Below are 24,131 nucleotides of genomic sequence, written 5' to 3' on the forward strand. Positions count from 1 at the left end.
GGGTAATTGAGGCACCTGCTCCTCATTAACTGCACTCAGACTTTAGCTGGAAATATTCTGACATCACTGTCACAATAAGACTTATGCTGCATTAGAAACCGGATAATTCCCAACTATATAGTATATATACAGTATGGCAAAAGATTATGTATGTCCGATGAAGAACAGTAGGCGAAAAGTTCCTGGATGACATATTCGCTGGTTTTTAACCCTGATTTTTCATGTTAATTTACAATAATTAACTGGCAATTGTAGTTAAAGCTTTAACTGTTGTTTCACTCAAACAAACCTTGTTCACATTACTTAAAAACTCATGTAACTACATGAACTTAATTTAACTATGTTGTTTCTATGCAAATATACGATTTTGTACAATAATGTGGTATTACATTAATTATATTGTAATTACAGCAAATGTATTGTAATTATACAGTATTATGGTGTGACTATAAATAAAAAAAGGATAATATACAATTCTTTATGTGGGGTTTGAAATGTATTACAATTTCAAAAATGACAGTTAATCAGCAAATCAGAATCATTTTGGTAAATGTATAATAACTCCACTGCTTCCATTTTTAGCGTGGGTAATGTAAATAAAATTAGAAACCAGTCTGCGGCCTCAATTAAGAAAAAATGCTATTTTAACTTAATCAAGCTGATGACGTACGCCAAACATAATCACTGATGTCAGTGTGACGTTAATATGACCAATTTGTCGTCTGACATTGATTACATGTAAATTGAATGTCAAATATAGTGGTCTACATACATGTTAAACCAATTTCAGTGTAGGATTAACTTTCTATTTTTGCCAATTACCGCTGGAAGAAAAATTGCCGTCTAAACTGTATTTAAAATGACGTTATACAGCATAATATTTGACGTCCAACTGATATCAAGGTGCCCTCTGGGAAGCATTGTGTATAAACTTTTGTTCACATCTCTGGTTTTCAGTGACCGCATCTGGCTTATGAAAACCGGTGGTTGCTTCATCGTTGTTGGAACCATTGTAGCTGAAATAACATGGATTAGTACAAGTTGCAAAATTTGATGCCATGATTTTTTTAAATGTGCAATTAGGTATGTATTGCAATCATTTTACACCAAAATCAGAGTGTATTATACAGTTTGAATACTTACCCCATCTTGCTCTCTATTTCTTTCTTTTCTCTTGCTCACAGACACACACACACACACATGCATGCTCAGGCTAGATATAATGGTCAGCTGTAACCCCAAAGGTCAGCGACAAATAAACAAGGTGAATAGACAGGGTGTTTTAGGATGACATTTAATTAAAAATCTATATTAAGATAAGTTTAAACACATTATTTGACTGTACTCTATATTATATATGTACAGTACTGCGCAAAAGTCTTGTCAGTATTTTCACCCCCAAAAAGGGTTTTAAGCAAGTTATTTATATATTTTGCTGTCAGTAGGAAATATCAGTTCACATTTCCAAACATTCATTTTGCCATTAATTGTAATAATCCAGTGAGATTTTTGAATACACAAGGAGTCTAACAACAGCCACGTGGCGATCTGATCTCACCATCATCAAATCTGGCTGTGATTATATGAAGAAACAGATGAAACTGAGACAAACTAAATCCAGAAGAACTGTGGCTGTCTCTCGAAGACGCTTGACCTGCAAAGATATCTGAAAAATGATGCCCAAGTGTACCTGGACAAAAGCTGTTTTAAATGCAAAGGGTGGTCAAACCAATTCTTAGATTTTATTCATCAACTAAATCAAATTATTTATGACTGTATTTTTGAAAGCATCCTCACTTTAGCGAGTGCCTAAAACTGTTCACAGTACTGTATCTTCGCAGGTCGGTTTCTTCAAACCTCTTGGAGACACGGCCACAGTTCTTCTGGATTTAGTCTCAGTTTCATCTGTTTCTTCATGTAATCACAGACGGATTCGATGATGGTGAGATCAGATCTCAGTGTGGAGCACCGGCTGTTGTCAGACTCCTTGTGCATTCAAAATTTTGACTGGATAATTACAATTAATGGCAAAAAAGAATGTTTAGAAATGAACTGATTTTTTCCTATTGACACACTACCACAAAATATATAAATAACTGGCTTAAAACCATTTTTTTGGGAGGTGAAAATACTGACATGCCTAAAACTTTTGCACAGTACTGTATACACACACACACACACACACACACATTATACACCGATGATAATGGACGCATGTTGCCACATTAACATGTATTTCATCATGTGGCAACAAAGCAAGCAGAAATGTATTTCACAATCACATATTGTGGAATACTATACTAAATACTATAGTATGCAGTATACAGTACACACTGTGCAGTATATAGTGCAGTATCCATATATTCCTTTCAAGTTTACATACTGTTTGTTTTTTTGTGGTACCACTAGGACAGAAAAAGAGGGGAAAAGGACTGAGCTGTGTATGTTTCTCACTGTTTTCTGGCCAGTTATTTATAAACAAAAGATTTAAGTAATGCCAATAAAACTATATTGGATCCAAATGTCTCTTGCTTTCTTGTGCAAAACACGGCTTTAGTATAAATCCGACTGTATACAAGTCTCTGTAAGATTGCCAGCTGACATTAGTTCAAGATCTGAGTGTGTGGCACAAACTCAATACATTTTGACTTTGAAATTTGTATTTCGAACATGACTAGATCAAATTAGGGATTTATTAAATGTTGTCCCTTACCGAAAATCGGGGTTTCCACTGCGAACCGTGTAGCTAATAAACAAGAGAAAAACAAGACTTTCCCAAATGGCAAAACATCTATTGTTTTATTATATTTACTACAGATTGTACACCTAAAAGAAAACTTAAATAAAAAGTATGTGACATATGTGATTGAGGCATATTATTATGTCATAAATGAAACTTAACGCGCTCGATTCGTTCCAATGAGGGCGCGCGTTGCGCGTACTTACAGTACATCTACTGGTACTTGTTTTTCATGGTTAGGGGCGTGCAGTTGAGGACAGAGAGGGCGGCTCTTGAGCTTGCCAATCTCTTCAGTGGGGGCTGGATTTAAGGAATGCAGCACTTGTCAGGCAACCTTCATGACACTTGTGACTCAGATCACCAGTTATGTGGACTACCAGAATATGAACAGTGTCTCTGAAACTTAAATGCATCGTTCCTCTCCAGTCTAAGTGTGTGCTCACTTGGGGACTCCAGATCGGCTGCATTTTACGCACGAGCATCCGTGCGCAATGAAGCACAGGGTAGCGCGCGCTTCTCCATATACCTGAGAGAGCGTACGCGCTTTTACGCACGAGAATCACAACTCGTTTCCAAACCCAACCATGGTCAACAAGTCGCTCCAAGTCACGGCGAGCAACGACACCGACCCGTTCGGCAGGAACGAAGATGTTGCCAAAATGGAGATCACGGTTTTGAGCGTCACCTTCCTCGTGGCGGTCATCGGAAATCTGTCCGTGCTGCTGGCCATGCACAACACCAAGAAGAAGAGCTCGCGCATGCACCTGTTCATCAAGCACCTGAGTCTCGCGGACCTGGTGGTGGCTTTCTTCCAGGTTCTTCCACAGCTCTGCTGGGAGATCACCTTCAGGTTTTATGGACCTGACTTCCTTTGCCGGATTGTCAAGCATCTTCAGGTCCTGGGGATGTTCGCGTCCACTTACATGATGGTGATGATGACAATGGACCGCTACATCGCCATATGCCACCCTCTGAAGACCCTCCAGCAGCCCACGCAGCGCGCCTACATCATGATCGGGTCCACTTGGCTCTGCAGCCTGTTGCTCAGCACCCCTCAATACTTCATCTTCTCCCTGAGCGAGATCCAGAACGGCTCGGATGTGTATGACTGCTGGGGACACTTCATCGAGCCGTGGGGCATCCGAGCCTACATCACCTGGATCACCGTGGGCATCTTCCTCATCCCTGTAATCATCCTCATGATCTGCTACGGCTTCATATGCCACAGTATCTGGAAGAATTTAAAGTGCAAGACCAAGAGAGGCTCCCCACACAGCACCAGGAACGGGATGATTGGAAAGGCGTCTGTCAGTAGCGTCACCATCATCTCAAGAGCCAAACTAAGAACGGTGAAGATGACATTCGTGATTGTTTTGGCGTACATAGTGTGCTGGGCTCCGTTCTTCATCGTGCAGATGTGGTCAGTCTGGGATGAAAACTTCTCCTGGGATGGTAAGTTGATATAAGTTTACACATATTGCATGTAAACATATATAAATAGGTATATATTTAAACACAATGTTATGCGTACAAATAATTAAAAGACTTTCAGTTGGTCGAAAGTATTTCTTTTAGTAATTTTCCGCACGCGAGCGGTTAAGGTTCGTCTTTTGGCGCCCCTAGCGCCAAGTTTGAAAGATATTTAAACAAAACATGAATTATTTTAATGATAAATGTGTTTTGTAATATTAGACATGATAAAAAGTCACAACCTTTATGTTGTCCAGCCTATTTTTAAGTCCTCGCGACCAAGCGCTGTTCACAAGCATTCACATTTATTTTGCGCATTCTGCGTAACTCTATTGTAGCCACTAAAATTTTGTTGAAACCTATATATGAAAATACAAACAAACAAACAAACTAAAACCAATACATACTTTTAAGACCCACTCATTTCATTTTGGGGCTGGTAATTCGGTTTTCAAAGCCTAATTATGGCACAAAAACGAATCACAAACCTCTCCAAAAATAACTGCATACATTTTGTTCGTTTCTTTACCAATGGGAATGCTAATGGAATTTCTATAAAAAAATTAGGAACCACTCCTAATGAGTCCAAACAATAAAAGAATGAAATACGATCATGCTGCATTCTTGCTTGCAATAGTGTATTTTTCAAAATGTCAGTTCATCCAGGAAGATCTTATCTGTCTCTCTGAGGGTTCTTTTTTGAATTCCATTAGCATTCCTTTGAGATTAAAGGATACAGGGATTTGTATTACTGTTTTTTCATTATTATCAGTGTTCATATACTGTACCATTACATAATGATTGTTATATAAATCTAATATTGTTTTACTGGAAGCGCATCTTCCAGTATGGATACTTGTGCACCATGTAAAATGATTGATTCATAAAGTCTTGAGAAGGCAGATTGTTCTAACTACCTTTAACAGGAGAACTGTGCATGAGCGGACTGCACAAAACTACCGTGCAAAGTTTTGATTATTATATGAGTCAAAACAGATTTCAGTTCAAGAATGTTATCGCTTGATCTAGAGAGAGAGAGAGAAAAAAAACATTCAAAATGACAAAATACATTATGAAAGTTAATTAGCCACAGTAGTTTGATCTGCAATCAATTTCGCCCAGACCCTTTGAACACTTCAGTTCCTAAAACTGTAAATGTTTCTCCAACTTTTGCAAGGCTTATTTTTAACCACAAGGCTACTCTTTCTCTTTCCAGATTCTGAAAATGCAGCAGTGACCCTCTCTGCCCTGCTGGCGAGTCTCAACAGCTGCTGTAACCCCTGGATCTACATGCTCTTCAGCGGCCACCTCCTCTACGATTTCTTAGGCTGTTTCCCCTGCTGGAACAAACCCCAAAACACGTTCCACAAAGAGGACTCAGACAGCAGCATCCGGAGGAACACCCTCCTGAGAAAGCTGACTGCTGCCCGGACCGAAGATGGCTTCAACTCTTGGAAAGACCTGTGCAACTCCCGAAAGTCCAGTCAGTCTATAGGGTTAGACTATTCTCGCAAATCCAGTCAGTGTTTGCAGCTTGACTGTTCGCGCAAGTCAAGTCAGAGTGTGCCTGTGGAGTCCTAGGAGCCCGATGGGATGGTGATATATAAAGTCCTGAAAATAATTGTAAATAAAAGATTATATCTAGTTATACTGTTTTAGCACACATAATGAATGAGAATCTACAGAGGAATGTTGTGTTCATTCTTAGAAATGTTTTACAGCACATTATGTCGTGTTGCACTTTCCTTTATGGCTAAAGTCTGTGACTTCAGGTTTGTGTTTAATATTGGTGAGAACTTCAGCTTCATTTCTTAGGCTGATGTGTGTCTTATTTGTTTACATCAATAACATGAAGCTCTTTTTGATTTAATGGGAGCAAAAGAGTGGAGTGTGTGTACTTGTCTACGGAGCCCCACACATAACATGCAGGAAAAAAAAAATAGTAGTAGTAAATCGAAGTAAATTGAAGTAGTAAATCGTGCACACGATTTAGCAAATTGAGGCAACAAAATAGTAAATAGTAAATCGTGTGTGCGATTTAGCAAATCAAGGGAGCAAATTAGTAAATCATGGCCGCGATTTAGCAAATCGAGGGAACGAAGTAGTAAGTCATGGCCGCGATATAGCAAATCGAGGGAACAAAGTAGTAAATCATGGCCGCAATTTAGCAAATCGAGGGAACGAAGTAGTAAATCATGGCCGCAATTTAGCAAATCGAGGGAACGAAGTAGTAAGTCATGCCCGCGATTTAGCAAATCGAGGGAACGAAGTAGTAAATCATGGCCGCAATTTAGCAAATCGAGGGAACGAAGTAGTAAATGATGGCCGCAATTGAGCAAATCGAGGAAACAAAGTAGTAAATCATGCCCGCGATTTAGCAAAACAAGGGAACAAAGTAGTAAATTGTGCTCACGATTTGGCAAATCGAGGGAATGAAGTAGTAAATCATGCGCGCAATTTAGCAAATCGAGGGATAGGAGTAGTAAGCAGTAAATCGTGCTCGCGATTTCGCAAATCGAGGGAATGAAATAGTAAATCGTGCGTAAGATTTAGCAAATCAAGGGAATGAAATATTAAATCGTGCGTAAGATTTAGCAAATCAAGGGAATGAAATATTAAATCGTGCACACGATTTAGCAAATCGAGGGAATGGAGTAGTATATCGTGTGCGTGATTTAGCAAATCGAGGGAAAGGAGTAGTAAGCAGTAAATCGTGCTCGCGATTTAGCAAATCTAGGGAATGAAATAGTAAATCATGCGCACAATTTACTTCTTTTCCTGCATGTCATGTGTGGGGCTCCATATTTATCAGTGTTAAAACTGACTAAATAAAATTTTAGCACTGGTGTATAGCTCTATATCTTGTACTGGTCACTCCAATCTTTAACTGAGCAAAACATGAGCTTGTCTGGTGTTTGGTAAACTATTTATGCAAATATAAAGGATTTTATTGTGTCAAAAAAAAAAAAAAACATGCAAAAAGAATAAATCTAAAGACATGTAAATATATAAAATTCTCAAAAAGAGCAAATAAAACATGCCAATTACAAAATGTTTATGAGTGTGTGTGCACAATTTACTATGCCTGAAGCAAAACAGACTTGTTTGGTTAACACATTAACCATCATCCTTGTAATAGACAGGGCTCAAAAAATGCTTGATTGACAGGTAGTAATGACAAAACATGTAATAATAATGAAACTAAGATCAGAGAAGGATGGAATATAAACCTAATTAGGTTATTTTTACCGCCCTGGTGAGCTGTGGGAGTAATTTTCCACAGTTGAAACCAGTGTCTGCAATCTTGGTTGCATAACATGGGACCAGAACACTCTTATTATTACACAGTCACAAATTTTACACATGTGAACCTTTCACCCTAATTACACCGCATAACTGAATAATGTCTAATGTATCAGTTTTATTGCATTACATAACAAAATAATCAAACCAAATGGCATCTGAAACCAAATGCAGCTATGTGCATTAGTGACCGTCCACTTTTCAGCAGCACTGGTTCCAGAAGTATTTTTTCCATTCATTTCTACACTGTAAAGAAAATTGTTGGTTTAACTTTAAAAAGTTACCTGGTTTCCTTAAAATTTGACTTCATTGAAAATAAAAATTTGGGTTGATACAATAAAGGTGATTGGTTTAACAGAAACTCAAAGTTAATTTGACAAAAGAAAAAAATGTTATGATAACAAAGCACGAAAATAATTTTTTACAGTGTATAATAGGGATTTTAAAAAAGTCTTTGTTAAAGCATTATAAGCCATGAACCAAGCCAATCAGATATGCAGCAAATCACAACAAACTTTGATTTGAAGCAAAATAGTATTTGAAAATCAGACAAAAACATATAAGTACAAGACTGTGTATACTTAACGGCGTTAGTAAACGAAAGAACTACAATCCCATGAAGCATTGCAAACTACATAATCAAAACAATATATTTTAAGTTTATTGCAATAAAATATACACATATACTCAAATGTTTAAGTAGCTAAAGAGATATTCTGGCGCCTTTTGATTGTGATGACTCTCTGATTGGGGGAATTTTTGTACAGCATCATGGGTAATGTAGTTTTCGCCATGAATTCTACTGTTAAACATGATTATTAAAAAAATAAGTTGAAATAATGTGGGTTACAGCTTCAACAAATACCATTGATTAACAACCCCATAGCTCACAGTAGTTCTGTCTTTAAAAGTTTATAAGTTATCGTTAAAAATCATTATTGCATTGATTTTTTTTACCAACTGGTGGCCTCAAGGTCCTTTACAAAAACGTTGTATGAACTGAACACATACACACACACACACACACACAAACACACACACACACACACACACACACACACACACACACACACACACACACACACACACACACACACTCTCTCTCTCTCTCTCTTAATAATAAAATTCTTTATTTGGCATTGATGGTTACATGAATAATAGCATCCATGGAACCTTTCCATTGCACAAAAGGTTCTTTATATTGGAAAAAAAGTTCTTTAGAATATTAAAATGTTATTTTAAGAACTTTTCACGGAAAGGTTCATTGGGGAACCCAAAATGGTTCTTCTACATCATTGTTGTGAAAACTTAAAACAAATGTTTCACTAATCTACTGTTTTATCATGTAAACCTAACAAAAGTCTTTTTATGAAATGTCTTGCTTAATAAATTGCATGATGTTCATCATACTTTAATCGATTTGGTTAAAAGCATCTTCCAATGATTATATGCAAATAAAAAATTATAAATTTTTTTTTATAATAAACACCATTTGGATTGATGTGTTTTATGTGTTCAAATAGTTTTTGTATGAGTGTGAGAAAATCTGGCAGAACGCACCACTATGCATGTGAAAAGGTGATCCTTTACATCTGCCTCAATCTCAGAGCGGTTTACATTTAAACTCCCATCATCTCCCACAGCTTTCCCTTATCTGCTTAAAATGAAAACCCCAGTGGCTCCAATCTCCCAATCCAAGTCTTATCAACAGGTACGTTCTGGCTAAGCTGGGATTCAAACAATCTCGTCACATAATGCAGGCTTCATCTTTGGATCTGAACACCATTGGCAAGTAATCAGCGTTTTATTATAGGATTGTAACCCAATTGACAGGCTCATCTTTTAAACTAAATGTTGCGGACGGGTAAAGCCTGCCTTGTCAATGAGTCAAACAGGAAAGGTTTTTTGTTTTTTAGGCAGCAAATCTAATAACGGCAAGGGCCATGTGGACTTTTAAAGACATAGATATAAAAAGAGCCAGGAGGGAGGTCCCATCAAAACAGGTGCTGCACATACACATATAAATAAAGCACACCAGGATATACATTATCACACTGTAAAAAATGTTAGTGAATTTAATGGTAAAAGTACAAAACCTAAAAGGTTTCCTTATATATGGTGAATTTCTGGCATATAATGTCATTCTACAAAAAAATACTGCTAAATTTACAGTTTTTGGAAGAAAAAAAGAATGTTAAAAAAATAGGTATAAATTGACGTAAATTGATCAAATTCCCTGGGGTTTGCCATTTAAATAATTGTTTTTATAAGTCTTTTGTTGTCAATAACAGGACTATATTATTACCGTGAGTTGTAATCAAACAGCAACAGTCTCACGTAGGTACAAAATGCATAGGTTTCATTTTGCATAAGAAAACATGGGGCTGTGAAGGTTTACAAGAGGGCTGAGGGAAATATATGAATAAATGTATGAATTAATTAATTAATTATATGAATGTATCTCTGAAAGATCTGACTGGCTTCAGAAAAGTTGATTGCATTTTCTCATCTTCCCTTTTCTGTAATGCATAATAAAGTAGGCAAGCACAGCGCTGCTTTGTTTACGGAGGTTACCGGGAAACAGCTCTATTAACAGCGCCATCTACTGTCAGAAAGTGAATTTTCAGCCTATATGCCGTTTTTGTCAGGCCAAAAATCAGACTGTATTATATACTCTGTTGTAAATATAAACCGTCTGGAAAAAAAGAATAATAAGGTATCTAGAATTGTTTTTGACTCATCCCTTTTCTTTAAAATGGTTTAAAGGCTAAAATGTGAGGTTAATACTTTTATAAAACTTTATTTGAACCTGTACATGTTAGCAGAAATGTTATGTCGTAAGTCAGTTTTCGTTCATTTAAAATCTGGACATTATTGTTAAAGTCATTATTTTAGTGTTTATGCAAACAAAACGTGCTCAGTGCTGCTCATTTCATTTGATGTTTGTTAGTTTTTCAAATAAATTTCACTGGGTGAAATGAATTCAGTACTTTTTGAACATTTCCAGCACATTTTAACAATACCGTGATAATATTGATAACCGTGTATTTTGTGTTTTAATATGCTGCAATGTTGCTACCATAGTTTACATTCTGATGACATTTTTTACAGTAAATTTCACAGATTTTTATAGCGCACATATATTCTCATCAGACTTCTAAATAGGCTAAAATTACACGGTCCGGAGGTTCACACTGCCTGGTCACACTTTTTCCAAATTAGATCCAGAAGGTTCTAGAACCAAGGATCATCTCTAGATTCTTAACCCACAATAAGGTTCTTTGTTGGCACGAATGGTTCAGTGAAGAACCTTTGAAAGTGATTCTCATGGCATTGCTGTAAAAACACCCTTTTGAATGTTCCCGTCACCTTTAATTATAGAGCGCAGGAGGCCTTTTTATGGAGCATTTCATGAATGTGTCACAATTCTCTTCAAACACACACACATTATTCTCTAACATCACTGTCAATGGTGGAAGTTTGTGGGTGTAATTGTTCGCAGCGACTGCCTTATCCTTACATGCCCTTGAAAGACAAAGAAAGGTTAGATTAGTTCAGGTGAAGTAGATGATGTAACTTTCTCTCTTCACATTGATTCTGTCTTTTTATCAAGGACTGGAGCATTGATTTAAAGCAATATTTCTGTTTAAGCATCTTTGACATAATTACCACATTGTATACCCATCTTTTACTTAATAAAAATAAACATAAACGTGTCTAACACATCATTTAATGGTGAACAATTGCACACTCACAGATACACAACACCAACTGAGTGTTTCAAAGATATCAAAGAACTTTATTCATTTTAAACACATTCAGTTTTGAACTCATTGTTATTCTATAACATGAACAATATGTTCAATTATTTTGCAAGGTTGCCAGGAAGGAAAGCGCATTGTTTGAGACAGGAAGTTTAGCTTGTCCTTAATGGGGAGAGAATCCAAAATAGAACTTTCATTATGTATGACGACTTCCTGCCGAGTTCAATGTCTAGATGATGAAAACAAACTCAACTCTACATATCCGTAGCTCTCATACATCCCCCCTAATGCATTCCTCTCCAGATGTCTGCATCTTCTTCATCTTACATCTCCACATCTCTCCCACTCAACATGTTTCCCCTCATTATTTTTCATGAAATGCTACAATTCAGCAACAACACAACAATTCACTATGAAAAATAAAGGTTCCAAAAGGGGGTTTTCGCAGCAATGCCCTATTAGAACCATTCTGGGTTCCCCAAAGAACTTAAATCTTAAAAGAACCATTTTTGAAGAACATTTTAATTATAGAACCCTTTTCTCTTGCCTATGAAGAATCTTTTGTTTCTTCTTCAGGTTCTTCATGGAACCATTAATCACAATACATTTTTAAGAGTGTATCATGACATCACAAGAGGTCAGTCTTGAGCAACAGACATTTTTAGACACAATATGGTCATCCAATAGTTCATGTTTTGCTCTGCCATGAAACTGGCATCAGCTATAACTGGAATTCCACACTAAGAAGGGGAAATTGACACAAACAGTGAAACTTTCTGTTCGGAATGCTGCTTGTCCAATCAAATCAGTGGACAAGCTGGATAGATTAAGTTTAAACTCTTCTTTAGCAATTCCTCTCTTCCGGCATCCCTCACTACATTTATTTCTCTCTCCGGTGTCATGACAAATCGGGTCCTCCCTCCAAATCTGGTCTCCCCAAACTGTCAGTTAATGATTATCCTAGGTATATATGAATTATATTAATTTAAAATAAGCATAGCTTACTATATAATGTGTACAAAAACACATTAGTGCATAATAAAACCAATCGAACGTAATTTCTTACACTTGATTAACTGTTAATAAATAAATAGCCTAATAATAAGCAGTGAATAATTGAACATCATTAATTTGTTTTACTTATAACTTAAATATTTGGACATTTAACACTTAATGAATTGAATGGGGAAACGTCAAATTCTCCAAAGCTGTTGGAGAAGCTTTCGATTAAGTTTCATATTTGAAATCACCAATGAAATCTGACAACAACTGTCTCATAAATTTTGTTTCTAAACGCTCAAATCATGATAAAAAAAAATGTATTTTTCAGGCTGGATCAAGCTAATGCGAATGCGCAATCCTAAATGTGCGTCTCTTGTGCCTCATTTCAGAGGCGCATGTCTGACTGTTTCTAGAAGAACCGGAGCTTCTAAAGGCATTTGGGTCTTATTTAGAAGGCGGGACTTATTCCGCCATATTGCGCGTTGCACTTTCTCCCATTCAAAACAATATGAGTGATGCATCTTGTGTTATTCCATAGTCTTTGTTATAACATAGTTGAAACAGTATAACATGATTTTAGGAATTAAGAATTGTAAGAGAGTAGGCCTAGCCTACCTATTAAAAGCAGTTTGAACCATTGGGTTGGAACGCTGAGTTGCTGACACATTCGAAAGAGCATGTGACATTATTTCAGTATTACTAACGAGCTTAGAACCCAAGACGCGACACTGATACTTTTTGAGCAACAGCCACTAGATGCCGCTCCTGTAGCACGGCCGCCATTATGGGGTGAAAATACTAACTGGACCATCTAATTCACATCTTACGCACCCAAAATCGGCGAATTTCACTGCCAAATCAGAAGAGCAAAAGAAAATTTTTCAAATGAAATCATCAGTAAATTGTATGGCTCCTACAGTAGGCTAAATGTTGTCTTATGTTTTATTTTATCAGTTATGGAATCCAACCATTCAACCATCTGAGTTACCAGATATACTTTATTGAGTATGTCCATTTTACACATTTATTAATAGTAAATTAATAATTCATATATGTCCTTAATTTAATTTCATATGTTGGTATTAATTCAGTGTTTATAGGCCTCATGCTAATACTAATACCCAAACTGACTGGATTTCTAGAGAGCAAATGTTTTGTGGAAAAAAGTGGAAGACTTAAACGTGTAAAATAAACTGTAAAAAGGATTTGATGATCACTAGTGCTAGTATTTTATTCTGTGTTGTCATCGTTCAGGTTGGATTTCAGCTTTTTTTTTAACAAAGCAGCTGATATTGCCATAGAAACTAGTGGACTGACGACTCGCTTTCACCCCAAAATGGCGGAAACGCAGGGCCGCTGCTGGGCGCCGGTGTTGCAATGGAACGATTGAGTGTCGCTTCTTATTAGTGTGTATTCTTTGGTATTATTCAATAACATGGTTATGTAAGGACCTGCAGACAGCTTGTTAGCCTATCTCTTCGTCTTACTAAAATTAGTGCGGGAAATGTAAGGGGTCATCACTTTGGAGAAGAGCTGTCTATAGACGGCTAATTACCACACCAATCCATTGTTCCTTTTCCATATAGACACAACATGAAGTTTTTCAATTAGCCTATTCCTTTTTCTTCAGAATGTCACTTATAGTCTAGATCTTTCTTAACTCTGAATGTCTTATATTTTATATTGGTCATAAAACTTTCATATTTATCAAGAAAACATAAGATATTTGATTTATTATTACATCATTGAACAGCTGTCTTGCACTTAAATGTCATTTAAATGTAAAACACTGATTAAAGGGCCTCACAAAAGAACTATAAACATACACAGAATTCTTTCAGCGGGACAAAACACACAACATCGTCACAGTCAAATTTTCCCCGGGCAAAAGGGTCTTTTGGTTTCATTGAAGATAAAATTGTTTTTTGAGCGAATCTAGCTGTCTTTAAACCCTTAACCTCTAAGGTTTATGGTATGTCTGTAAAATCATTCCTCATTTGCTATGCGTCTGAAAACCCTAAATCCTCATATAGACTTTTGCTGACCTCTAGTTCTCACCTAAGATATTACAGCTTGAACACAGTTCATGAACTAAACATTGTTGGTTAAAAGTAAACATTAATAGCTGCCATTGTTCAAATGTTAAAATCCTACCCTACCTGATGCGCATTCACAATAATAATTAGATTTCACATAATTATACTTATATTTGAATGTCAACAGGACTCATTTGCTATAATAAAGACAATATTTATTATTTATTATTTTTATAATGCAGAGTTGTCGTATGCATCTATCATAGTAGATTATTTTAAATGCATTATGGGCGTTTTATTAATTTCTTTTACAGAGCATATCATATTTTTCTCGTGATATTCATCTGTCGTATTAAATTATTATTATTTTACTGTAATGCTTTTATTGTCCCCGAGGCTTATTTTTTATTTGTTAAAACGGGAGGAGCCTAAGAACCACAAACGGCTCTGATTGGTCGACAGTGCGGCGCCTTTTGATCACGTGACATACGTCAAGCCAATCACAGACAAGTTTTTACGCACGGGGAAGTGCTAGGAATTGTTTGCATGTAGTCAGCCTTTACCATGCGATTGTGCAAAAACAAACCTATATAAAAAACACCAGTAACCCATTATGATTAACAAGGGTCCCCTGTGGAAAAGAGTGCGGTCTTACGCTGGACCGGTTCCGAGAGCGAGGCACGGGCACCGGGCCGTGGCCATACGAGAGCTGGTTGTTGTGTTTGGAGGTGGAAACGAGGGAATAGCGACCAATCTGCATGTTTATAACTCGGGTAGGGCACTAGATAAACACCAAACTGCATTAATACATTGTAGAGTCAATGCATTATTAATAAAGACAAGGAAATGCATGCAGATTCCCATATAGAGAAGTGATTTTAGATTGCATGTAATTCCCAGCAATGAATCAACTGGATTACTGTAACTAAATTTTGGTTAATATACATTAAAATAGTTTAAAATGCCTCTAAACTTTGATTATGTTTACATATTCATTTTTATTGCTGATTAGTTAATGTACATGAAAATAGTTGGAAATGCCATGAAACTTATTTTAAAGGATAAGTTCACTTTCAAATAACAAATACCTGATAATTTACTCACCCACATGTCATCCAAGATGTTCATGTCTTTCTTTCTTCAGTCGAAAAGAAATTAAGGTTTTTGATGAAAACTTTCCAGGATTATTCTCCATATAGTGGACTTCAATGGCCTCCAAACGGTTAAAGGTCAAAATTACATTTTCAGTGCAGCTTCAAAGCGTTCTACATGATCCCAGACGAGGAATAAGGGTCTTATCTAGAGAAACCATCGCTCATTTTCGGAAAAAAAAAAAAAAAAATATATATATATTTTTAACCATAAATGCTCAACTTGAACTAGCTCTCTTCTTCTTCTTCTCTATTAGAATTCCATACACTGCTGTATATTACTGCCCTCCACAGGTCAAAGTTTGAACTAACTGTTATATACTTGCACTAGCATATTTTATATGACAATTTAGTTCAATCTTTGACCTGTGAAGGGCAGTAATACACTTATACACTTAACAGTGTCTACACTGCTGGAATTCTAATAGAGAAAAAGCTAGTTCAAGATGAGCATTTATTGTTAAAATGTATATAATTTTTTTTTTTTTTTTTTTTTTTAGAAAATGAGCTATGGTTTCTCTAGATAAGACCCTTATTTCTCGTCTGGGATTGTGTAGAACGATTTGAAGCTGCACTGGAACTGTAATTTTGAGGGAAATTATTTGAGAAATTGTCATGAAAATTTTAATTTGAAAGTGAACTAATCCTTTAATGCTGATAAACTCAGCATAACACATTAATGCAAGTTATAAAACATATATTTCAGTGACAAAGCAGTGGTTCCTACCGGCAGTGAGAGGTGATATTCCACCTGGTTGTGCCGCTCATGGCTTCGCTTGTGAAGGCACACGGATCCTGGTGTTTGGAGGAATGGTTGAATTTGGCCAGTACACCAATAGTCTCTATGAACTGCAGGTAAGCACTTGTGCCAACATAATGAAGTTCATTTGATAACTAAATTAAAGGTGCAGTAAGCAATTTCTGAGAAATGCTGTTGATGTTTGAGATCACCAAAACAAACACGCCCCTACCCAAAAGGATCACACCCCTATTTGATAGCTCCGCCCACAAATTCACAAACACGCTATACAACACAGGCACCTCCCCCCTCACGCCCCTTACGGCTGATTGGCTACTAGAAGTGTGTTTCAGTGTTTGATCCAATCCACTTTCAACAGCGTTTCTCAGAAAATGCTTACAGCACCTTTAAAGTAAAAGTTTATGATTATACTACATGTTTTTTTAATCAAATCTGTTCTCTCAGGCCAGTCGATGGCTGTGGAAGAAACTGAAGCCCCGCCCACCTAAGAACGCATCACCTCCATGCCCACGAATTGGTCACAGCTTCACTCTTCATGCAAATAAGTGCTACCTTTTGGGTGGAATGGCCAATGACAGCGAAGACCCAAATGGAAATATACCACGGTGTGCATACTTGTATGCAAATATTCATGTCAAACTCAAAAACACATACTTACTCACAGGTATGACGTATATTTGTGTCTCTACGCAGGTATTTAGATGACTTCTATGAGCTGGAGCTGCAGGCTCAATCCGGGGTTAAAGGCTGGAGCATTCCTGAAACCAAAGGTGGAGGCCCATCAGCCAGAGAATCCCATAGTTCTGTGGTGTACTGTAGCAAGGGTGGCGGTTCTCCAAAGCTCTACATATTTGGGGGCATGTGTGGGCACAGACTGAATGACTTGTGGCAGCTAGACATTGGTAAGGCCCTATTCATATTTATGAAATAATGAATATGTCCTGTATCTCTTTGGTTCAACCTGATGTCTTAATTATTTCAGAGACTATGACTTGGTCATTGCCTCCAACCAGAGGACAACCGCCACTACCCAGGAGTCTGCACACCTCCAATGTGATTGGAAACAAGTAATGTGACAGCCGGTTCTTTTTGCTTAATTTACTCTGGAGAGCTGTTTAGTTTGTGGTCTTGGATAATTAGCGTTTTCATGTCATGTCACAATGGTTTCAAAATTCCCATTTGAGAAGTGACTCGGTGTAATAATTTATATCGAAGGGCAAGGCTCTTCTAGTAATGTTAAAGAGATAGTTCACCCACAAATGAAAATTATCCCATTATTTACTCACCCTCAAGTAGCCATATGTAGTGTATATGACACAATCTGAGATATATTAAAAAAAATATTCTGGCTCTTCCAAGCTTTATAATGGGAGTGAATAGTAACTGAGATTTTGAAGCCCAAAAAAGCACATCTTTCCATCATAAAAGTAATCCATACAGCTCCAGGTGGCTGGATTGCCAGGTTTTCACAACAAAACCCGCCCAATTCCTACTCAAAACTCACTTTTCCGGGGGGTCCCCAAGTACAAATCGTGTTCCGGGGGATAAAATCCGTGTTTTCAGCATGGTAAAATTCACATTCCGGGTGCTAAATATGATGCTATTTGGGGCGCTTCAACCCACAGCAACAGTGTGAAAGTAGCCCAGCTCTGCGGGAAAACCACAGACTTGGCAACACTGCCAGGGGGTTAATAAATGCCTTCTGAAGCGAAGCAGTTTTGTGAGGAAAATATCCATATTTCTAACTTTGTAGACTATAATTACTAGCTTCTGTGCATGAGTCGATTCCGGCGGAAGAGTGAACTTTGACCTGATGCTTCGCTTCAGAAGGCCTTTAGGAGTCGTATGGATTACTTTTATGATGGATGGATGCACTTTTTTGGGCATCAAAATAATAACTCACATTATAAAGCTTGGAAGAGCCAGGATATTTTTTAATATAACTCCGATTGTGTTTGACTAAAAGAAGAAAGTCATGTACACCTAGGATGGCTTGAGGGTGAGTAAATCATGGGATAATTTTCATTTTTGGGTGAACTATCCCCATAACAAAACTGCTATTTTAAAAACCTGGGTTAGCCTAGATATTGGCATCATGACTGAACAGCTCGATTGTCCCTTTCCTCTCTGAAATTCACTTTTCAACAAAGTCAAGATGTTCAGAGATGGTTCTACAGTCAGAACGGCTGTGCCAAAGTCTAGTTTTGGTACCTGAACAGCTTCAATATTATTTTACCTTTCACTATCTACTTGATTCTTCATTGTAGGTTATATGTGTTTGGAGGATGGGTTCCTGTTGGAGAGGCAGAAGAGGCACTCACTGCTGATGGAGTCAAGTGGATCTGCACCAGCTCTCTTTCCATACTAAACCTTGGTATGATCAAGAATATTACAATCCTGCAGCTAGATCATTTTAGAAATTGCTTCAATAATAAGCACTTGGTATGGTTTGCTTACTGTAGACACACTGACATGGCATAACCTGACACCGGAAGAACACCAGCAGGGATTGGATTCCGGCGTACAGTCGGTCGAACAGGAAGAGGGCAGCACGCACTGGCCGAAAGCACGAGCCGGCCACTGCGCGGTAAACGTCGGCACTCGTTTATATGTCTGGAGCGGGCGAGATGGATACAAAAAGTACAATAACTACCAGGTCTGCTGCAAAGATCTGTGGTACCTGGAAACAGGTGAGAAATAAAGGCTGGCAGTCATTAAAGTAACAAAGTATACTTTTGAACATTTCAATGAACAAGTTGTCATGTGTGTGCGTAGAGAGGCCTTCCACTCCTGGTGCGGTGTTCCTTGTGAAGTCCACGATCAGTATGCTGCACGTCGCCTGGCGGCCCCTGCCGGCGGCTGAGTGTTATTTGCTTCAAGTGCAGCCGATTACGTCTCCTCATTCTTCTTCAAGTGAACCACAGTCCACACCAACTCCTCCACCAGACCCGGGAGACAGGAAGGAACATATACAAAAAGGTATTACAACTTAAATAATCAGTATTCTGGGGTGTTTTGAACATTTTTGTTTTGCAAATTCAGCCAATGTAAATATGTCAAGGTCAGTTTATTTAAAAACAGCTAGTGTATGCCAAAGTGTTGCACATATACAAATAAAGCAGATACTAAAAAGGAGTAAGAGAACAAAAAGAGAGACAAAGGAACAAATAACCAGTAAGGGTTGTCAAAAGTACCGGTACCAATACTGAAATTGTAAAAATGTGACAATACAAGCATTTCCCCCTAGCATTTCGAGTGGATTCTTAAACAATGCTTCAAAAACATGTTGTAAATAGACATCAGTGATGCTCTTCACTGAACGCTTGCACAGATACAGACGGGAGCGTTTGAAAGCAGGCTGATGGACGCTTGCTGTATGTTTTTAAAGTGTTGATCATTGTAGCCAATCACAGACATGTCTGTTGAGTGCGTGAACACTATGGCTTAAGAAACCATTCAACAGCGCTCAAAATGCTAGGGGGAAGTGCTTGTATCGTCGCATTTTTAAAATTTCAATACTGACTTGGTACCGAAATCTGTAACACTATAATAACCAATACAAAAAACATTAAAATACACAAAATGTGTCACACAATACCTAGCTGGTTGACATACAGTGGATGAGGTGTTGTCGAAATTGCAAACTTACAAAAAAATATGCTGACAAATATTTTTTAAATGACTTTTTATATGTTATGTATAATGTAAATATCATTTAAATGTAAAATTTGTATTTTTATTTATATTTCAGTATATAATGATATATAAAATATAAATAACAATTAAGATGCTTACAAATGATACATAGCTGTAATGAAAGAACTTTATTTGTAAAAAAAACAAATTTGGTTACACTTTATTTTAAGGTGTCTTTGTTACAATGTAATTATAAATTTAAGTACTGAGTAATATTAAGTAACTACATGTACTTACTATAGGTTAGGATTTTTGGTTTGGGGTTAGTTGCATGTAATTAGGCATAATTTATAATTATTAGTAACTACATGTAACATATGTAACAATGACACTGTAAAATAAAGTGTTACCTAATCTTTTATTTAATTAGTAATTAATATTACAAAGTTAGGGTTAGCAACCCTGTGGGCATAAGCAACATCTGATTTAATGTGATGAAGTAGTATGTATGTTTGTAAATATGTCGTTTACCACACCTGTAAGGTGCTGGAAAAGCTTAAAAAGTGCTTGAAATTGACTTTGGAAAAGGTACAATGTACCTTAAATGTAAATATTATTTTATTTATATTAATATTCTTTTCTTTCATCTGTCTAGACCCTCAGTCAAGTGCAGATGTCAAAGTTAAAGGAGAGAGAGAATCTTTACCACAGGTCAGATTTCTGCATTTTGGTGGAATCTATATATGAAGGCATTTTTTATATATATATATCTCAGAGGGCCTTTCTCATTTCAGGAAAGCCTTTTGAGGCCAAAAGGAACAAGTGAGGATGGGGCAGACATTCAACCAACAGGGGACAAAGGTAGAAAAGCCAAAACTGCTTCTGGTATAATATGCATGTTTTTCCACTCTTGCATGCTTACTTTTGGCCTTTCTGTGTTGCACAGTGGTTTAGTCAAGTACATATACCTGATTGTGTTTTTAATGTGCATAATCAAAGATCAAGAAGGCGTTTCCGTGATGCCATCAGACATGAATAAGGCCGGTAAGCTGAATAGCGCATCTCAGTGTCAGAATGGTAAGTGCACACACTCACTGTTTTGGAAAGTTATTACTGGGGTTTTCCTCTCTTACGGTTTATATTCTCATTCACAGAACGAGAAATGTCTTCGATACCATCCCAACAGGTAGAGTGTTACTTGTTGAGCATATAACACATGTAAAGCTTGTAAAAATACACTCATGCATTTCCTCCCTGTACTCTGACAGTCTGAGATCACAAAGGAGTCTGTGTGGTTTGATGTGGGTCTGTTTAAAACACTGTATTGTGAGGTTACACACTACTTCCTGCCTTCTGAGAATGGCGACATGGCATCGATCCTGTCTGCTCGAAACTCATCTGAGAGTGAGGTTTGTCTGGAGCACCTACACCCAAGCAGTTTCCAGTTTTGTGTCGGTGTGCTTTACGTCACCGCCGCTTTCTGTCTGACAGTGGAAGCTGCCGGGTCCTCATAGTTTTACGGGTCGCGAGAAGCAGGAATTGGCATCAGGAGTAACGTACAAATTCAGGTTGGCCGGACTGAACAGCCGTGGCCTGGGCGACTTCAGTCCCGTCAGCGAGTTTAAAACCTGCCAACCTGGATTTCCCGGGGCGCCGTCTGCTGTGAAAATCACCAAGGTACAATCATACTTCTCAGTGATGACAAAAACATTTTATGTTCAAAGTTGTTTAGGTGCTATGTCATAATTTCAGGATACTGACTCTGTGCACATCACCTGGGAGCCTCCCACCTCTCTCTCCGGGAAGATCCTGGAGTATTCAATGTACCTGGCTGTGAGGAAGAGTCGAGGGAACAGCGTGGAGCGACCCGGCGAGCTGGCCTTCATCCGAATCTACCGCGGTACCAAGACTTCATGCACAGTCAGCGAAGCCCAGCTGAGCAACGCACACATCGACTGCTCGGCACGGCCTGCCGTCGTCTTCCGAATCGCTGCCAAGAACGAACAGGGCTACGGTCCGGCCACTCAGATCCGCTGGCTGCAAGGTGGGCAAGATCAATTGATTTGAAGCTCTGAAAAGCTTTGTTTCTCCAATTACTACTTGAGAGCCAACTTACCTTTATTATGGCATTGTTGATGTTTATTGGGCAAGTAAGATTGCTCTTTCGAATTTGCGAATGGTTCAACATTTGACTCGACACAACACAGGTCTCCTGGAGGCCCTGCAAAGTTTATATCCAACCTGCTTCAGCTGGTGATTTTCATGAAATCCTAAGGAGTTTGATTAGAGTTGGAGCTAAACTCTGCAGGACAGGCCTTCAGGAGCAGGGTTGAAGACCTCTGCAATACAACATAAATTACTGTTTAAAAGTTTGGGATTGGTAAGATTTTTAAAATGTTTTGAAATAAGTCTCTTATGCAAGGGTGCATAAAAAGTACAGTACAGTCCTAACAGCTGAATGTGTCGCCCCACAGATGCGAGTAAGCTGAAATCCTCAGTGACGCAGGCCGACTCCAGTGCTCCAGCAGCAGAGCCTGACACCACCTGCAGATGAACTCTCACCCCCCACGGGTCGCCCAGCTGTTTGACTGACCGCCAAAGCTCTAATTCTTCCGGACTGCATTTCACTCTTGTTATTTTAATATAGCGCATTTGATGACTGAAAGTGATCTCAGTCCACCGTTTTTCGTTTACACTGTAAGATTTAGGCTTTAGTAAAAATGCTCCTGCTGTTTGAATCAGTCAGGGTCATTATCACTGTAAAACCATGTATATTTTACTTTAACACTTTTTATACTGAGTTCATAAATATAGTTTTATTAAATTGGTGTAGCCACAGGCAACTTTTTTTTTTCTCTTCGAATACCTAATCTGGTTTTTGTGAGCGAAATTTGATCACCCCTTATTGGAAAATGAGATACTTCTGCATATATATAAAATGCATTTAGTATGTTTCTTAAACAGCTCTGGAGGAGGGCCTATTTTATTTTTATTTTTTCATTTTAAAAAGCCATTCAGGTCTTAATCTTAACAGAATTTTATTGCATAACAGGAGGAAACTTTTTTTCTTTCTTGCCTTATACATAAATACAGTGCAATTTAAAAGTACACTATGTAACTTTTGGACCCCTAGCGGTTAAAAAACAAAACTGCATGCATTTTGCAAAAGAACATTGTTTTGGATGTGCTTCGGCTCTGCGGAATATGGTTATCTTACGACTCATAAAACACTAGGCTTAAGAGATATAATATAACCAGTATCTCAAGTTGACTAACTGAAGACGTTACTGTAGCTTTACCCATTATTAGACAAGGTATATCCTTGAAAATAAATGCCAGCAGTTTATAATGAAATGAGCTTTTACAATACATAATGCTTTACAATGAACTGTTAGAGAGCTACATATGGCAATCTATCTGTTCAATAAAATACCTTATCTGTTGAGTAATAAAAACAACCATCTCCACGTCACTTTTACAACATTCAAAATCCTGCAGTTCTCGCCATATCCGAAAAGCCACGACAATGTTTTATGAGATCTGTTGCGCTTTTTTTTTTGCCAGCAGACTCTTCTCTTCTCTGTTCTGCGTTTTTGTTTTTTTCTTTTCTTTTTTAAACAGGTGATTCCCCAGAGGGGAACAACCATACATGTGTCAAAGTAGCTGAAGAAACTTCTCTATTTACGGACATAATGAGACCCGCACGAGCGAGTGACATATGTACGCAATTTCACATGAAAACCATCCCAATTGGCCTAAAATATAAACTTGATAGGCTTACCATAGTAAATCAGGGTAGGATGTATTGATCGATTTTGAACAAAAAAGTAATACTGTACCTTTAAATAGAATAATCCAGGTAATGATCAAGTTCTGCTACCATTTCAAAAACAGGTACTAGGACACGTCAATCCTACATTTGCCAAAAAAGCAATTTGGGTAGATATTCAGTGCATTAATGAATTATATATAGTACAGTAATTCATCTACTTCTCTATGTACCAAGTGCAATTAGTATAATCAGTCTACGTGGGGATTTTTAATATCCCATTGATACAGTTGCTTATGCAGGTTATATCTGTATTAATGTTCCATTAGCATTTCACTAACATAGAAATCTACAAGAGTATTAATGACGCAGATAGTGCCATTTCAAACTGAGCTCTGTCTTCATTTACAAACATGTCCATATTCATTTCCTATTTGTGCTACTCATGAACAACTAGTGCCTTTTCTTGATGGCAAAATAAAGATCCGACAAACTATTTG

General features: G+C 37.6%; 2 protein-coding genes and 1 long non-coding RNA gene across 4 annotated transcripts; 2 read left to right on the forward strand and 1 right to left on the reverse strand.

The window, feature by feature from the left end:
• The first annotated feature begins 3,010 nt into the window (after positions 1 to 3,010).
• Positions 3,011 to 6,655, forward strand: avpr1ab (arginine vasopressin receptor 1Ab). The gene is made up of 2 exons (XM_067390896.1): positions 3,011 to 4,192; positions 5,427 to 6,655. Exons 1-2 carry the CDS (start codon positions 3,325 to 3,327, stop codon positions 5,789 to 5,791), a joined length of 1,233 nt encoding a protein of 410 aa, XP_067246997.1. The 5' UTR covers positions 3,011 to 3,324; the 3' UTR covers positions 5,792 to 6,655.
• Positions 6,656 to 14,844: 8,189 nt separating this feature from the next.
• hcfc2 (host cell factor C2) lies at positions 14,845 to 24,097 on the forward strand. Of its 2 annotated transcripts, XM_067391554.1 has the most exons (16): positions 14,845 to 15,088; positions 16,173 to 16,321; positions 16,671 to 16,831; positions 16,920 to 17,128; positions 17,209 to 17,293; positions 18,494 to 18,600; positions 18,689 to 18,916; positions 19,002 to 19,205; positions 20,518 to 20,573; positions 20,657 to 20,723; positions 20,862 to 20,939; positions 21,017 to 21,048; positions 21,131 to 21,271; positions 21,354 to 21,539; positions 21,615 to 21,906; positions 22,337 to 24,097. In XM_067391554.1, the coding sequence occupies exons 1-16, from the start codon at positions 14,929 to 14,931 to the stop codon at positions 22,414 to 22,416; spliced, it is 2,235 nt and encodes a 744-aa protein (XP_067247655.1). In that variant the 5' UTR covers positions 14,845 to 14,928; the 3' UTR covers positions 22,417 to 24,097. The 2 variants fall into 2 exon arrangements, with proteins under 2 accessions (XP_067247655.1, XP_067247654.1); XM_067391553.1 differs by having other exon boundaries at positions 20,657 to 20,939.
• LOC137024240 (uncharacterized) lies at positions 21,432 to 22,321 on the reverse strand. The gene is made up of 3 exons (XR_010895665.1): positions 21,979 to 22,321; positions 21,690 to 21,899; positions 21,432 to 21,522 (listed from the first exon to the last, which is right to left on the reverse strand). It is a non-coding gene; the product is annotated as an uncharacterized lncRNA (long non-coding RNA).
• Positions 24,098 to 24,131: the final 34 nt, after the last annotated feature.

Source organism: Chanodichthys erythropterus, chromosome 8 (genome assembly GCF_024489055.1).
Source record: "Chanodichthys erythropterus isolate Z2021 chromosome 8, ASM2448905v1, whole genome shotgun sequence".
Lineage (NCBI taxonomy): Eukaryota > Metazoa > Chordata > Actinopteri > Cypriniformes > Xenocyprididae > Chanodichthys > Chanodichthys erythropterus.

Bases quoted from the DNA above. Each gene is read 5' to 3' on its own strand.
- hcfc2 (XM_067391553.1), top strand. From the start codon at position 14,929: ATGATTAACAAGGGTCCCCTGTGGAAAAGAGTGCGGTCTTACGCTGGA. The intron at 16,322-16,670 runs GTAAGCACTTGT...CTGTTCTCTCAG, and splicing joins ATAGTCTCTATGAACTGCAG to GCCAGTCGATGGCTGTGGAA. The intron at 20,940-21,016 runs GTAAGTGCACAC...TCTCATTCACAG, and splicing joins CGCATCTCAGTGTCAGAATG to AACGAGAAATGTCTTCGATA.
- avpr1ab (XM_067390896.1), top strand. From the start codon at position 3,325: ATGGTCAACAAGTCGCTCCAAGTCACGGCGAGCAACGACACCGACCCG. The intron at 4,193-5,426 runs GTAAGTTGATAT...TTCTCTTTCCAG, and splicing joins TGAAAACTTCTCCTGGGATG to ATTCTGAAAATGCAGCAGTG.